Genomic DNA, 16042 nt, shown 5'->3' on the forward strand with positions numbered 1-16042 from the left:
GTTAACGCATTTCACTCTGCTTCTATATTTTTCAAGTCTAAAATATAAGCCATGTTGTAATTATTATTTTTTTCCTTTCTACAGGCGTTGAAATTGTCATACCTCTTAAAGATGTCCATGCTATTGAAGGAACAAAGGCTGTCCTTGAATGTAAAGTCTCAGTTCCTGATATGACTTCTTCCAAATGGTCAATCAATGATCATTCAATTAAACCTGATGACCGAGTGCAAGCAATTGCCAAAGGCGCCAAACAGAGGCTGGTATATTCAAGAACACATGCTTCTGATGCAGGAAAAGTCAAGTTGATGATTGGTAAAGTGGAGTCTACCTGCAACCTTACAGTGGAAAGTAAGTATTAGTATTGTTATTATATATGAATTTTGAGTGCAAATTGGCAATTACCATACATAGAGGTTGTCAAGTTTTTATTTAAAAAAATGACTAGTGGAAGTTATATGCCTCTGCATGGAAAATACTGTTAATAGATATCGTATGGCAGAACTTTGTAATTTATTTTTGGATAGCTCTCGAAAATAATTAGGCAAAAATATAAATATACAAAATGATTTCTTATCTTACAGAAATTACAATAATAAAAGGCCTAAGTGACAGAACTTGCACAGAGACTCAGAATGTGACCTTGGAGGTTGAATTATCCCATGCAGGAATTGACGCCTTATGGCTTTTCAAAAATGATGAACTTAAGCCAAGTCCAAAGTACAAGATCGAATCCAAGGGCAAGATATACACTCTTACAATTATTGATATGATGAAGGATGAGGAAGGACAGTACACATTCTTTGCTGGGGAACAGCAAACTAGTGGAAAAATTACAGTTTCAGGTACTTCACAGACTCATGAAACTTTAAAAATATTTGGAAAATTACATCACATGTAGTGGAAATGACATTACTTGTCTTCTTACTGTGTTCATTCTTTTATCCCTTTAGGTGGTGCTATCAGCAAACCACTTGTGGATCTCACAGTTGCTGAATCCCAAAAAGCAATATTTGAGTGTGAAGTTGCTAATCCAGGCTCCAAAGGACAGTGGCTAAGAGAAGGAAAACTAATTAACTTCAGTGACAGCATTAAAAGCGAATCAGTTGGTGCAAAGAGACAGCTTATAATTCCTATCAGCAAGCTTGAAGATATTGGAGAATATACCTATCAAGTTGCAACATCTAAAACATCTGCAAAACTCAAAGTTGAAGGTTAGCTGTCCCATTTTGCATATAGCATATTTATTCAATAGGGGAAAGGATAGACCCTTTGGAAAACATTCACTGTATTTTAATCTGATTTATGAATATAGGGGCTGATTCAAGACCGGTGATTTTCTTACCTGTCTTGATGATTGGATGTTTTGGAGTAGATACTGATTCAGCAGGCGAGCTGCATAGCTGTGTGCGCCACTATGTGCACCTCACCGCAAATCTTACTCCAGCAAAGGGAAATTTGTAGATTTATGGAATGCCACTGCTTATCATGAATTTCATGAGTGGTGGTCACGCTCCTGTCCCTCTCCAGCTCTGCCCGCTTTGTTAGAGCTGGAGCAAGAATGGCATGAAAACGCCAGAAGTCACATATTTTGCGAAACCTTGCATTGTACTAAAAAAATTGCAATTTTACCAAGCTTTCTGACAAGAAAGCTTTGATAAAATACCCCCAAAGCCTTTCTTCATCAGCGCTGATCAGCTTCTCTTTAAGTGGTACATTTTTTCCCCAAATGTCAGTTCTTTTTATTTTACCTACCATTAGTAAATGCTAACTATATGGAATACAGTGTTTCATGGTTCTATTTTGACTATTTTCTTTTTTAGCTGTTAAGATAAAGAAGACACTGAAGAACCAAACTGTTACGGAGACACAAGATGCTATTTTCAGTGTAGAACTTACTCATCCTGATGTGAAAGGAGCCCAGTGGATCAAAAATGGTGTGGAACTGGAATCCAATGACAAGTATGAAATCACTGTAGATGGACTAATGCACGCCTTGAGAGTCAAGAATTGTATTGTTCCAGATGAGTCCGTTTACAGCTTCAAACTTGGAAAGATTGGTGCTAATGCCAGACTCCATGTTGAGAGTAAGTTATTCACATTGGATATGAATATCTCCAAAGCTACATGTTTGACAGAGATGTTAATGTGCTATTTTATTCCTTTTTTAGCTGTGAAAATTATCAAGAAACCTAAGGATGTGACTACTCTGGAAAACACACCAGCGTCATTTGAACTCAGCATTTCTCATGATACTGTTCCAGTCAAATGGCTCTTTAAGAATGTGGAGCTGAAACCAAGTGACAAGCATAAGATAATATCAGATCGCAAAGTTCATAAGCTTGTCTTGCAGAATGCAACTCCTGCCGATGCCGGCGAGTACACAGCTGTAGTTGGACAACTTGAGTGCAAAGTCAAGCTGTTCGTGGAAAGTAAGGGCAACCCCTAATATTCTTTTTTTGTCTTCCTTCTTTATGTTTTATTGGTTTCTACTTATGAGTAAACGATTAGGTGATCAATATTTGACTACTGTTCCTTCTTAGGTTTACACATTACAAAAACCATGAAGAACATTGAAGTCCCTGAAACTAAGACAGCCTCATTCCAGTGTGAGGTGTCCCACTTCAATGTGCCATCCGTTTGGTTGAAGAATGGAGTGGAAATTGAAATGAGCGAAAAGTTCAAGATTGTAGTTCAGGGAAAACTACACCAACTGATTATCATGAACACAAGCAGCGAAGATTCTGCTGAATATACATTCATCTGTGGAAATGACAAAGTCAGCGCCACTTTAACCGTGAAACGTATGTATACTACAGCGCATGGTTTCATTAGTACTTATATCCCTAATGTCAAAGTCATATACACACATATATATATATACACTCACCGGCCACTTTATTAGGTACACCATGCTAGTAATGGGTTGGACCCCCTTTTGCCTTCAGAACTGCCTCAATTCTTCGTGGCATAGATTCAACAAGGTGCTGGAAGCATTCCTCAGAGATTTTGGTCCATATTGACATGATGGCATCACACAGTTGCCGCAGATTTGTCGGCTGCACATCCCAAAGATGCTCCATACAAGGCAGGATGGATCCATGCTTTCATGTTGTTTACGCCAAATTCTGACCCTACCATCCGAATGTCGCAGCAGAAATCGAGACTCATCAGACCAAGCAACGTTTTTCCAATCTTCTACTGTCCAATTTCGATGAGCTTGTACAAATTGTAGCCTCAGTTTCCTGTTCTTAGCTGAAAGGAGTGGTACCCGGTGTGGTCTTCTGCTGCTGTAGCCCATCTGCCTCAAAGTTCGACGCACTGTGCGTTCAGAGATGCTCTTAAGCCTACCTTGGTTGTAACGGGTGGCGATTTGAGTCACTGTTGCCTTTCTATCAGCTCGAACCAGTCTGCCCACTCTCCTCTGACCTCTGGCATCAACAAGGCATTTCCGCCCACAGAACTGCCGCTCACTGGATTTTTTTTCTTTTTCGGACCATTCTCTGTAAACCCTAGAGATGGTTGTGCGTGAAAATCCCAGTAGATCAGCAGTTTCTGAAATACTCAGACCAGCCCTTCTGGCACCAACAACCATGCCACGTTCAAAGGCACTCAAATCACCTTTCTTCCCCATACTGATGCTTGGTTTGAACTGCAGGAGATTGTCTTGACCATGTCTACATGCCTAAATGCACTGAGTTGCCGCCATGTGATTGGCTGATTAGAAATTAAGTGTTAACAAGAAGTTGGACAGGTGTACCTAATAAAGTGGCCAGTGAGTGTATATATATATATATATATATATATATATATATATATATATATATATATATACATACTGTAAGGGTAATGTAATATAGATAGATGGACAGAGATAATATGTATAACAATGCTTGACACCTGTATTTATTGGCAGTCGTATCAACACAGTTAAGCAGCGCCCGGTATATTGGCCTAAGGATTCAGGCCACGGTTATATTATCTTTCAATAAATAGAGTTGTTCTGCAGTTTTAGAGCGGGGTCTGTAAGAAAGAAATGTTATCAAATGAAAAATATTAAACTGGTTGTCTTGTATTAAACTACAAGTCTGCAGTCACTCTCAGCCTCATTACGACTCCATGCAAGTGTATGGAGCGAGGCAAGGCAAGTCTATTCGGAATGTGGTCAGAGGTATGCATTGCATATGTCCCACTGCAGCTAATTACTGTCCTCAGTGATGACACTTACAGGAATGGATTGTAATGACTGAGGTCAGTGACTGGCTGCAGAGGTCACATCAATGATGTACAGTATGTTAAATCATTACCAGTGTTATCCCATAATCTATCTTTTTTTTTTTCAAACTTCCTGGAGTCTAATAACCTCTAAAGAGACCTAACCATACCTCCCAATGCTCACCAGCTAGTTTCTTACATTTTTTTGCTCCATTTCCACCATATTTGTGTCTCTGCTCAGTGTGTAGTGGGCGACCCTTCAGTGATCACTGTAAACTACATACAGTATCCCACAACCACCTGCTTCTTCTCCAGTCTCCCTGCTTTCCTCCATGTACAGATAACATTAACTGCTCCTCCACCTGCTCTGTGATCTACTAATGGCCATCGGGGTCAAGTAGACAAGAAGAGGCATTGTTTCTAATGTGATATCAATAAATGTAATTCTCATCAGTCCCCACTGCACTGTGTAATGAATCCTCCAGCTCTGTATTTATTTCAGATATATTCCCCCTATTTGTCCTATCCTATCTCTAAAAATTGCATTTGATGCTCATAGCAGCCAATCACAGTGCAGCTTTCATTTTCCCAAAACTGTTTAAAAAGTGAAAGCTGAGCTCTGATTGCTTGTTATGGTGAACAATGACAGTTTCTGTGTTAGACATTATAAATAAGGCCTAGCTGTATTAATATTGCATTTATATGTAGGAGGCATCCATTATATTAAATATGGACAGAAATATTCATGTTTTTAATGAGAAAAAAATTGATGGTTTAGTTGCTGGTACGTCTATGCACTGGAGCAGGATGATTATTTTTGTTTTTGTACATGGGGTTTGGTTCCAATAATCTGGAATCTGATCATTTTCTTTAGACTAGCACCAGAAGATTGAACCGAACGTCGATATTTAACAGACACATGGTGCTTGATGAGAATGGTGATTGTAAAACCTTCTGTATATATTTTTTTGCAGCCGTGCTGATTACTTCCATGTTAAAAGATATTAATGCCGAAGAGAAAGACACTATTACTTTTGAAGTGACTGTAAATCATGAAGGCATCACTTTTAAATGGCTGAAGAACGGTGTTGAAATCAAATCTACTGAACGATGCCAGATAAAAGCCAAACAACAGGCTCATTCTCTTACAATCCGAAATGTCCACTTTGGTGATGCTGCAGAATACAGTTTTGTTGCTGGAAATGCAGTATCTAAGGCTAATTTATATGTTGAAGGTAAGTTTATTTTTGTCCATTTAAAAAAAAAATTTCTATGTATGTTTTTTCTTGGAATCTGTGTAAGGTCTCATGCGCACGATCGATTTTCTTGTTCGAGTGCTCTCCGTGGTCTTCAAGTATAGCGTTCGTTCCCATGACTTTCTATGCGGCTGTGAACATGTCCAATTGTCCATCATCCATCCGAGTGTCAGATCAAAATCGACAATGCAAGTCTATGGTTCTGTGAAAAAAAATTGGTCTGCATTCAGATGACATCCAAGTAAGGTCCGATTTTCATGGACTGACAGAACGGAGAAGTTGGAGAAACTTTTTTTTTTTTCTTCTCAACCTCCTAGAAAATCTGATGCCACTCTGTTCAAACTCTGATCAGAATAATTGGACAGTTTTTCTCGGATGAGGAGAAATCGGTCTTTTAAACTTACCCTAAGAAGAAGCAAAAAAAAAAGTCCTACACAAGGACATTGGGTAGCTTTACTTTTGCCCCCATACTCACATACAATTACAACACTGTAAACACCTATATCCGAGGTTTGTGAATATTAATTTCACCACATTGATTTTTTTTTAGCGCGTCACATAGAATTCAGGAAACAGATCAAAGAAATTAAAGTCGTTGAGAAGAAAAGAGCAACATTTGAATGTGAAATTTCTGAACCTGATCTGTTCGTACAGTGGATGAAGGATGGTCAAGAACTCCAAATCACTGACAGGTAAGGTTTCTTCTGGATCTGGGGGAATCTGTTTGAAAATAGATCAGGCCTTATCAAAGTAAGCCATGACTTATAATGTGAACAGAGCTTTAGAAACATTTTTTTTTCATAATTTGCATGAACACTATCATCAATATTTAATATATAATTCTATATTTTGTTTTTCAATTTAGGATTAAAATTCAGAGTGAGAGATATGTTCACCGCCTTGTGATTCCTTCTGCTCGCATGTCCGATGCTGGGCAGTACTCTGTAGTTGCTGGTAGTAATATGTCCACTGCCAATTTACATGTAGAAGGCCGGGATGTCCGCATCACATGTCCTCGAAAAGAGATTGAGGTATTTATTCTAAAGAATAAGTTTGTACATTTTACACAAGTTTAAAATATTAATGAAAAATAGATTGGTAAATTTGAAGGAAACATAGGGTCTGATTTATTATTTATTTTTTTCTTACTTCTTTTTGTCTAATGGTATATGTTTTTTGCAACAAATTCTTCAAAGGTACTAATCTTGGAGAACGAGTCAAAAAATGGCCCAAAAGATAGCATTTAAAATATATTTATTAGTAGTTTAACTTTACATGTACGCGTATAGATAATACATATGAAAAAGACTTCATGTGAAAAAAATATAGTGACTGTGTCCTTAGGTGCAGCCAAAAGCTGATATGGAGTTTATCTCCATATATTGCTGCACCATATAACCTATACCATTACTACATTTGTGCCCTGATCTGTGAACCGGGTGCTTTTGGCTGCACCTAAGGACACAGTCACTATATTTTTTTCACATGAAGTCTTTTTCATATGTATTATCTATACGCGTACATGTAAAGTTAAACTACTAATAAATATATTTTAAATGCTATCTTTTGGGCCATTTTTTGACTCGTTGTTCTCCAAGATTAGTATCATGATTTTGAGTCGGCTTATATTTATATACTTACTGACGACTGTGTTAATAAATTCTTCAAAGGTGGCTGATGAATTTTGCACATAACTAAACATTTCCTTTATTTTTGTCTTTTGCTAATTTTTAGAGCATAACGTTGCATGTTCCACTAAAATATTGCAAAAATTGTGCAAAAATTTTAAGCAATTATAAAATCACTAGTGGGGGATGTGGGGATTGCAGTACATTTGCACAAAAGTTAAGTGACATTTTAAAAAAGTCGCAATTAATGAATCAGCTGCAGACATCTGGAAAACAAAAAACACGCCCATTTTGGAGAACATAAAAAAAACAGAGGAACGCATATAGGCAACAAGAAATTGTTGCAAATCAAAAATAGGTTAAAAACACCAACAACTAGACAATAAAGACGCAAATGCAATAATTAATTGGACCCAATTTTTTTTACTATTAAATGGGCTGAAATGCTAATATGAAAATACTGTTTTCAACTAAAACGTTTTAGTTACTTTGTTCAGATCAGTAATGATACAGTATTATTGCTTGTAGGCTGTCGAAAGACAAAGAGCCGTAGTTGAATTTGAAGTCAATGAGGATGATGTTGATGCTCATTGGCATAAAGATGGCATTGAGATTAATTTCCATATTGAAGAGAGATACGAGTACATTGTGGAAAGACGTGTCCATCGTATGTGCATCACAGAAACTACGATGAGCGATGCTGGCGAATATACCTTTACAGCTGGCAAAAACAGAAGCACTGCCACTCTTTATGTAAACGGTAGGTGTCGAAATATCAAGATTTTGGAAACCTGATAAATTCTTTACTTTTTTGAGAGCTCAATTTTGTACAATTCAGTATGCTAGGAATGTAATTAAACATTGGTGTTGACTTTTCAACAGCTCCAGAACCTCCGGTTATAATAAAGAAACTTGAGCCAGTACATGTGGATTCTGGAAAACCTGCACGTTTCTGTACCGTTGTGTCCGGCAAGCCACAGCCAGCTGTAGCTTGGTTTAAAGACTCAACAAAACTTTCTGCTGGTTTCAAGTGCAAGTTTCTTCATGATGGACAGGAATACACCCTATTGCTCATTGAAGCCTTCCCTGAAGATGCTGCATTGTACACTTGTGAAGCAAGCAATGACTCTGGGATGGCCAGCACATCTGCAACACTTACTGTTGAAGGTAATTATGGTTTTTTCAAACTACCAAATTTCTCCTACCTTACGTTACAAGATATCCTTAGATGAAGGTGTGAGGTTACCAGCTTTAGAAAAAAAACTTGATTTCACAATGTGATGTTTCTGTGTCACCAAATAATGTTGTGATGTGGTTGGTAGTCAGTTAAAGTGGATTTGTCACCAGATTTCATAATACAACTTGTATACATTATTACATAGATCTCTTAGACCTGAAGAGGCAGGTGTACTTCATTTGAAAATCCATGTGATAATTATTGGATAGTTCTGATATTATAAGGAACAGTGGGACGGACTCATAAGATGTTAATTTCAATATTAGGCAGAGAAACTTTCAAACGCTATTATGGAGCCATTCTGACATGGATTTTCAAACTAAGTACACCAGTCTCATCAGATCTAAGTGAAAGAGACTTAAAACAAATTTAAAGAAACTTATTAGACATTTTTGATAACATAAATTATTTCAACTATTAAATTGAATGTAGCACTTCTTTAAAGGGCTTGTGCAGGCTTAGTGTACAAGTCTGCAGTCACTCTTTGTGACTGTAGACTTGTGAATCCTTATAGTGTGCACACTGCGCGTTGTCAGGATTCTCCAGTGCCAGCACCAGTAGTTTGCGGATGATTCACAAAAAGTATGTGAGTTGCATGGTCACATGCCAATTAAACGTGCGTGGCCTCGCTCAATACAAGTGAATTGAGCAAGTCGGTATGTGATCGGAAGTATGCAAATGTGCTTCTGACGCTATCATAGAAAAATCCTGACAGCGTACTGTGAGGAGTCACACTGCATGATTGCGGACTTGAACGCTAAGTCCTTTAAAGGAAAGCTGTATCTTTATAAATTCTAGAACTGTTACTGATAAGTTATTGATTAGATGTGACTATAGATATTAATCTAGTGTGACTATTTTTGAACCACAGAAGTAGTGTCACCAGATTTGGAGGCTCCAGCCTACCCACCCGAAATCATCGCACCTCTCCGTGATGCCATTACTGCAGAAGGACAGTCAGCAAGCTTTCAGTGTCATGTCTCTGGCTCAGGTTAGTTCAACCATCAACCAATACCAAGTTACATTAAAGTTAGCTGAGAAAACTTAATCGGTATCCTGATTTAACTAATAAAACCTATTATTTGTATAATCCATACAATTTGACAACATATTTCATGTATCCATTTACAAAGGTTTTCATGATCTCTGCATACAATCCTTCAATCGGAACCTTCATTGAGTACCTCCATTGGATAAAAATTTGTCCTGGGCATGTGATGATTACACAGATTCACAGCTCATAATTGTTGCAGTAATTAATAAAAGTTTTTACTGAAAAGCAGTAAGCAGAGAATATGAAAACTTAAATTTTGCGGCAAAGAGTAAATAGGAAAATTGCATACATTTTAAATATACAAACAATAACTTAAAATTTGCTAACATTGGAATTCCATAGTATGGAACAAATTTTAGGTGTTTGGTACATTTGATATCATTATCATTTGTAATTCATTTGTAGTAAATATTTGAACCCATTGCTTCATATATGTACTATAGTTATCGCGGCATGCCTTAAAGGGAACCTCTCACCTTGGTAAATGCTATTTACCTACAGATATGGGGTTTATCTGCAGGTAAATGGGGTCACAATACTTACTGAAAGTGAGGAGAAATTAACTTATTTCCTCCAGAGAGCCATTGGCTTTCACTTATGGGGCAGTTCACAGGGTGGCTACAGTCATGGCTTGCAGCATTGTGGAAGCACACCCCAGCACTTCCGGTGACAACTCGCTGTGCAGTGCATCTGTGCAGAGCAAGCTGTCAATAAAAGTGCCAGAGTATGCTTACAACTGCCAATCGCGGTGCTGTGAAAGGTCATTGTAACTGCTGTGTGCACACCACCATAACTCAAAGCTGGTGGCTCTTGGGAGAAAATGAATTCATTTTTTCCCTTTAGCTGCACTTTCATACAGGTGACAAGGCAGCATTGTGATGCTAACTACACTATGTATTCATGGAAATAGTGTTTTCTGATGTGATAAGTTCCCTTTAAAAATATACTGGGGTTTATAAAAAAAAATAACATTTTTACATACGCTATCACATTTATACAGATCTGAAAGTTTCCTGGTTCAACAAAGACAAGGAGATCAAGCCATCACGCTTCTTTAAAATGACCCAATTTGAAGACACCTATCAACTTGAAATAGCAGAGGCCTACTCTGAAGATGAAGGCGTCTATACTTTTTCTGCTAGCAATGCTCTTGGACAAGTCTCATGCACAGCAAATCTCAGGCTTGAAGGTATGTCTTCTACAAAATTAGTGGTGTAATATAAATATATAAAGATCAACCATTTAACAGTGGTTCTAACATAGTCTTTGTCATCATTGTCAATTAAATTCACTAATACAATCCATTCAGATGCTACTGGAACATACATATTCTTGTTGTGAATATGGAACAGCAGTGTAACCATCATTTCTCATTGTCATATTACCATCTATTTGTTACCTTGCTATGCTTTTTTTGTCCTGTCTGTTCTTTTCCATGTCGTTGACCATTGCATACTCCAAAGGTGCAATCTTTCTGTGTCACAAAGATATCCAAACATTTTGCATAACCGAAAACAAAACAACAAAACACTAAGAACATGCAAATAAAAAAGAACACCATTTATTAAAAAATAAAAATAAAAAGTCACACAATGTAAGTCGCATATGATTTACAATAGCATTTTCTTTTCCATACCTGACAGCCGTGGCACATTTTATAATATAAACAGCTATTGAGAATTCAGACCAATCTGACCAATATGACAAAAAAGGTTGACTTACTAAAATTCGTCAGTCTACCATCTCACTCAGTTTGACTCTTAGCTCTGTTCTGTATGACCGGTAAGGGCATTGGACGAAAATGTATTTGATTTTTGAATATTTTTTTAAGGCCTACATAAGTGCAATATTTAAAGGGTTGGCCAGGGAATATATTATCGATAATCTATCCGCATGATAATTCATCAATTTCAGATCAGTGTTGGTCCAACACCAAGCCTCCACACCGATCAGCTGGTACTAGCTCCGATAGTAATCAGATGTAAATATTGAATAGCGTTGACCAGCACAACTCTGAATGGAGGGAGTGCCACATGAAGGACTTCCTCCCATCTGATATTGATGAGTTATTATAGGCATAGACCATCAATATTACATGCCAAGACAACCCATTTAAGGAAACCATTTTTAGTTGTACTAGCTTAATTTTTAAAATAAAAATGAACATGCTTCTTTTCAGGGCAAACAATTCCTGCAGATTTTACATCACCTACCACAGAGCAGATTATTTCTTCTGAGTCATTTAAAAGGGAACTGGTTGCTCATAGTCCTATCTTCATCCAGCCTATTTCAAGCTATACAGTAAACAGTGGGGGAACCGTGCGCTTTGTGGCAAGAGTTTCTGGTTTTCCCAAACCAGAAATATATTGGTTTCACAACCAAAATAAAGTTCTACCTTCAAAAAATATAGTCTTTCATTTCGATGAATCTACAAACACAGCTATACTTATCATAGTGGATGCCTTTCTTGAGAATGCTGGTGAATATATCTGCAAAGCAAAAAATAGTGCTGGTGAAGTCTCTTGCGCAGCCACCCTAACAGTGACTGAAGGTAAAGCCCCACCACCCCATTGGGTTCACATATGACACATTTGTACTATTACTAATAGGTTTTCATCTTTCTTACAGTATTCACTTCTTACACTTATCACTCGGTATGCAGATATCACTAACATCACACAAATTCACTTTCTTACGTTGACTGTCACGATGTCTAAATCATTGCTCCACCATACCCACGTTTGTTGACATGATGTTCATTTCACTTCAAAATTATCAGTTGAACCAACCATAGCTAAATTATCTAACTATTACCAATTATTTTAATCCAATAGTAAAACAGGTGTCACTCTTACTTTGGATCTTTAAAGAACAAATCTTAATCAAAATTTGGAAAGCGACAACGAAAGAAGATGCAACCTTCTATGTCAGCATGAATTTCCAGTACTTCATCTTTTGTCAATTTTTTTGTACAGAGCATGCAGTTGGCATGCGTTATTCTCAAGTCATGTTTACGTCTTCTTGATCAACATATTTGTTCTTTATCGTAAGGAATATTGGACAATTTAGTTGATAATTTCTTTTTTTTCGCTTGATTACACAGTGAAATCCGTAGTTAGTCAAAGCTTTACAAGTTCTACGAAAAGCATTACAGAGTCTGTCAGCACACAGTCAGTGTCAGAAGCCACAATGTATGTAAAAGGATTTAAATCAGTGCAAGGGCTTACCTCTGAAGAAGGTATGCAGGTTTTTGAAAGTGTTTCTGAAAGTTCTTCCATAACTGCATCATCTGTGAAGACAGTAGAAGCAGAGTTTAAAGAAACCATCAGTCAAAGTAGTTCAGAAGTGGTTACCGAAGCTGGCATTAAGGACAATAACAGTCATGCACCAAAGATACTGCTTCAACTTCATGATATGACTGTGAAATGTGGAGAAGTAGCCCAGTTTATCTGTGCAGTACAAGATGGCAACCTTCAAGTCATTTGGAAACATGAAGGCCAGCCAATAGAAGACACAACAAGAATAACAATTTCTCAAAATGGAAATGTCATGTTGCTTACCATAGCGAACGTTCAGCTGACAGATCAAGGCACATACAGTTGCACTTTACATAATGATTTTGGAGAAAAGACAAGCACTGCAGTACTAACTGTAGAAGGTGGCTATTAATTTTGATTAATTTTGATGCCAGATTCATTTTTCAATACTTGGAAATAAAATAAATAAGACGATGGTTCTTTAGTTGTTAAAATAACATATACAAAAAATCTCAAACTAACAGTGTTAATGTAAAACGACAAAACTAAAGTAACATAACATTTTACACAAAAATGTGAAATTCTAACGTGCTTAACTTAACTCTTGGCCCATATTTTCACGAGAAAAATTGGAGAATGATTATATTATTTGGCGTAATATAGTAAAAATGTTGTTTGTTGTGTTTTATGACATTACAGACATGGTGATATTGCTACTGCAATAAATTGTGATTTTTCACAATAAATGTGATAGTTATACATTTAATAAAAGATAAATTACAAATAGAAATTAAAGTAACTTACAAAAGTCACTATTGCTATCAATCAGCAAGTTATATTATTGTGGAATAATATCTTGCAATGTTATGGATTTGCAACTAATATAACTAATACTACTATTACTATTTTTCTACATTAAACATAACAATAAAATTAGAAGAACCATCGATAAATTATTTATAATACTTACAATACTAACAAATTATCTAACTGGATCTAATTTATAGCACTATTATGCACTGTATTCCCAAGCCATTTCAACTAACATTTTCTAAAATTTATTCTCACCTAGCACAAGAAACCACCACCCTGGCAGTAGCACAAATAGACTCTGAATCAGATAAAAAGAGTTTTAAGTCTCACAAAGAAATTCAGATTAAGAGTCCTTACGAGGCAAAACAGGAAACCACCGTGAAAACATCAAGCATTTCTATCACTCCATCGCAAAGACCACAGGGTCCTGAAAGGCAAAGAAGCAAAGAATACTTTCCGGACGTCATTCCTTATGAAGAAATAATAGACTCTTGTGCTATAGTGCCAACGTTTCTTGAACAAATGCAGATCGAAACTTTTGTAAAGGAAGGCGCCGATGTCTCTCTCTTTTGTGTCATAAAGGGAATACCTGCCCCTTGCGTTATATGGCTCTTCAACAAACTTCTGGTTGATGAGTCTGCGACATGTCTGTTAAGAAATGATGGTTCACTCTGCAGCTTAAAGCTGCTGAAAGTTCTTCCAAAGCAGAGTGGTATCTATACTTGCAAAATAGTTAATGCTGCAGGACAAGCCGAATGCAACACTCATCTGAGAGTGACAGGTTGGCAACTGCATGTTCCTTCCAAATATAAATTCTTGCATATCAGTGTATGCAATGAACAAAGATTTACAAAATACATTGACCAATAGATTCATAATTTCCAAATGCACTTGAGGCATGTCAAGGCATGTTCACATACCTCCATCCACATGATCACATGCATTCACTTCACATTTGCTCACATCTTTAATTTGTTACGGCATGTGCTCCTTTATGTTCAGTTTGGTTGTTTATCTGTCCTTGACTCTTAGGAATGAGCAAAACCCTTGATATTCTTCAGAATTCCAATTTTCTTTAGTGTTTAATTCTCTTAAACATTTTGTTGATTCAAGAAAAATATTTTGAGCAAAAGCTAATTCAACTTTTTTCTTTATCATCGACACTGTTAGTAGTCTATATTATTGTGTTGACATATTAAAAGATAACTGTATTAAGTGCTTTATTCTGAACCTATAAAATATGCTTTTTTACTTCAAAAGTTAAATTCTCACATTTTATACTAAATCATAGTTTACTTTTATCAAAATTTGCTCATTCTTTGTCTAAAATATATCCTTGTCTATGTACTATAATTTAAAGAGAACCTACCAACTGGTCAAAAGTGGTCAGTTTTTGCTCTTATTTTATTGGCTCTCCTGAGTATGTATTTTATTTTTTTTTATATCCACCATACGGTTCCAGAGATATTTTTATTTATTAGTACTACTTTTATGGTTTTTAACCATGGAGAATTGTTCACAGGGTAATAATTCAGAGCAGCCCCAAGACATACCTCCAGAGAATTGTGTGAGCACCCAAATGGTAAACATTTGCATCTCTGAAATCCCATGGGATTTAAAACAAACTTGGATAATTATGAGAGCAGCCGTAGTAACTGAACACTCTTGGCCTGGTGACAGGTCCTCTTTAAAAACTCCAAACATAAAAAGAGGTTACAAACTTAATATTCTTTTCTCTTTATAGCACTGGAAAAGGTTCTGCAAGAGAAAATAGAGCAACAGATAGAATTCGAAGTAAAAGGTACGGAAAAATATTTTATTCTTATAAATGTATAATAAAACAGTTAGTGGTATAAATGCTAAAAGCCTTGCAAAGTGGAACTTCAATCAAGACAAGGTAATATTATGATGTGTTTAATTATAGAAAAATGTGAATGCGTTATAAATTATCGATTTACTTAGACAATATAGATCAACATTTTCTATTATTTTAAAATGTGCATGAAAGTGTTTTCAAAGTTTTGGGGCTTTTATAGTGATCTTAGTTTATTTTTCCTGTAAGATTATATTCACGCTTTCCGTCTCTGCATGAAAAAGAATTAATCAAAATGTCTAAGACTGCAAAAAAATGTGTCCAGTAAAATAATTATCAAGATGCTGTTTTTTTTAAAAAAAACAACGCATTTGAAGATCTTATATGGCTTGCAGATGGCATCTAGTACTGTACATTATCATTGTTGCTTGCTGTTTTCGGCTTAACATCCTAAGTATGCGGCTGTATTAGTTCGAATAAACGCCTTCTCATTTAAATGTAGATTTATTAAGGATAGTTGCCATTTCTTGTTATTTTCAAAAATTATTTACTCACATTCAAAAGGATCAGAAAGGGCGTTTATTCTGCTGTCTGCAAGTCAGGTAAGATTGTAATATTACATTTTAAACTCACTAAAACTTTCGGACAGCTGTGCATACACAGAAAATAAAAAAATTACCTAAAATTTGTTGAGATTTACCTGTCTGTTGAAGAAGAGATTTCTACAGTTGGAAGAAAGAACAAACAGCGAACGATTTTCGCATCAGAATCT

The 16042-nt window shown here is 36.3% G+C and overlaps 1 protein-coding gene across 1 annotated transcript in view; it reads left to right on the plus strand.

Moving 5' to 3' along the window:
- The window catches only part of TTN (titin), a 285913-nt gene that overhangs the window by 49092 nt on the left and 220779 nt on the right, over window positions 1-16042 (plus strand). The window contains exons 28-43 of the mRNA XM_077272621.1: window positions 85-348; window positions 582-842; window positions 951-1211; window positions 1821-2084; window positions 2169-2429; window positions 2541-2801; window positions 5187-5447; window positions 6019-6160; window positions 6334-6499; window positions 7625-7856; window positions 7979-8263; window positions 9205-9324; window positions 10388-10576; window positions 12491-13045; window positions 13717-14238; window positions 15202-15258. Of these exons, the coding sequence (XP_077128736.1) occupies window positions 85-348; window positions 582-842; window positions 951-1211; window positions 1821-2084; window positions 2169-2429; window positions 2541-2801; window positions 5187-5447; window positions 6019-6160; window positions 6334-6499; window positions 7625-7856; window positions 7979-8263; window positions 9205-9324; window positions 10388-10576; window positions 12491-13045; window positions 13717-14238; window positions 15202-15258 (4101 nt within the window). The remainder of the gene's footprint in view (window positions 1-84; window positions 349-581; window positions 843-950; window positions 1212-1820; window positions 2085-2168; window positions 2430-2540; window positions 2802-5186; window positions 5448-6018; window positions 6161-6333; window positions 6500-7624; window positions 7857-7978; window positions 8264-9204; window positions 9325-10387; window positions 10577-12490; window positions 13046-13716; window positions 14239-15201; window positions 15259-16042) is intronic.

The sequence above is a fragment of the Ranitomeya variabilis genome, chromosome 7 (genome assembly GCF_051348905.1).
Source record: "Ranitomeya variabilis isolate aRanVar5 chromosome 7, aRanVar5.hap1, whole genome shotgun sequence".
NCBI classification, from domain to species: domain Eukaryota; kingdom Metazoa; phylum Chordata; class Amphibia; order Anura; family Dendrobatidae; genus Ranitomeya; species Ranitomeya variabilis.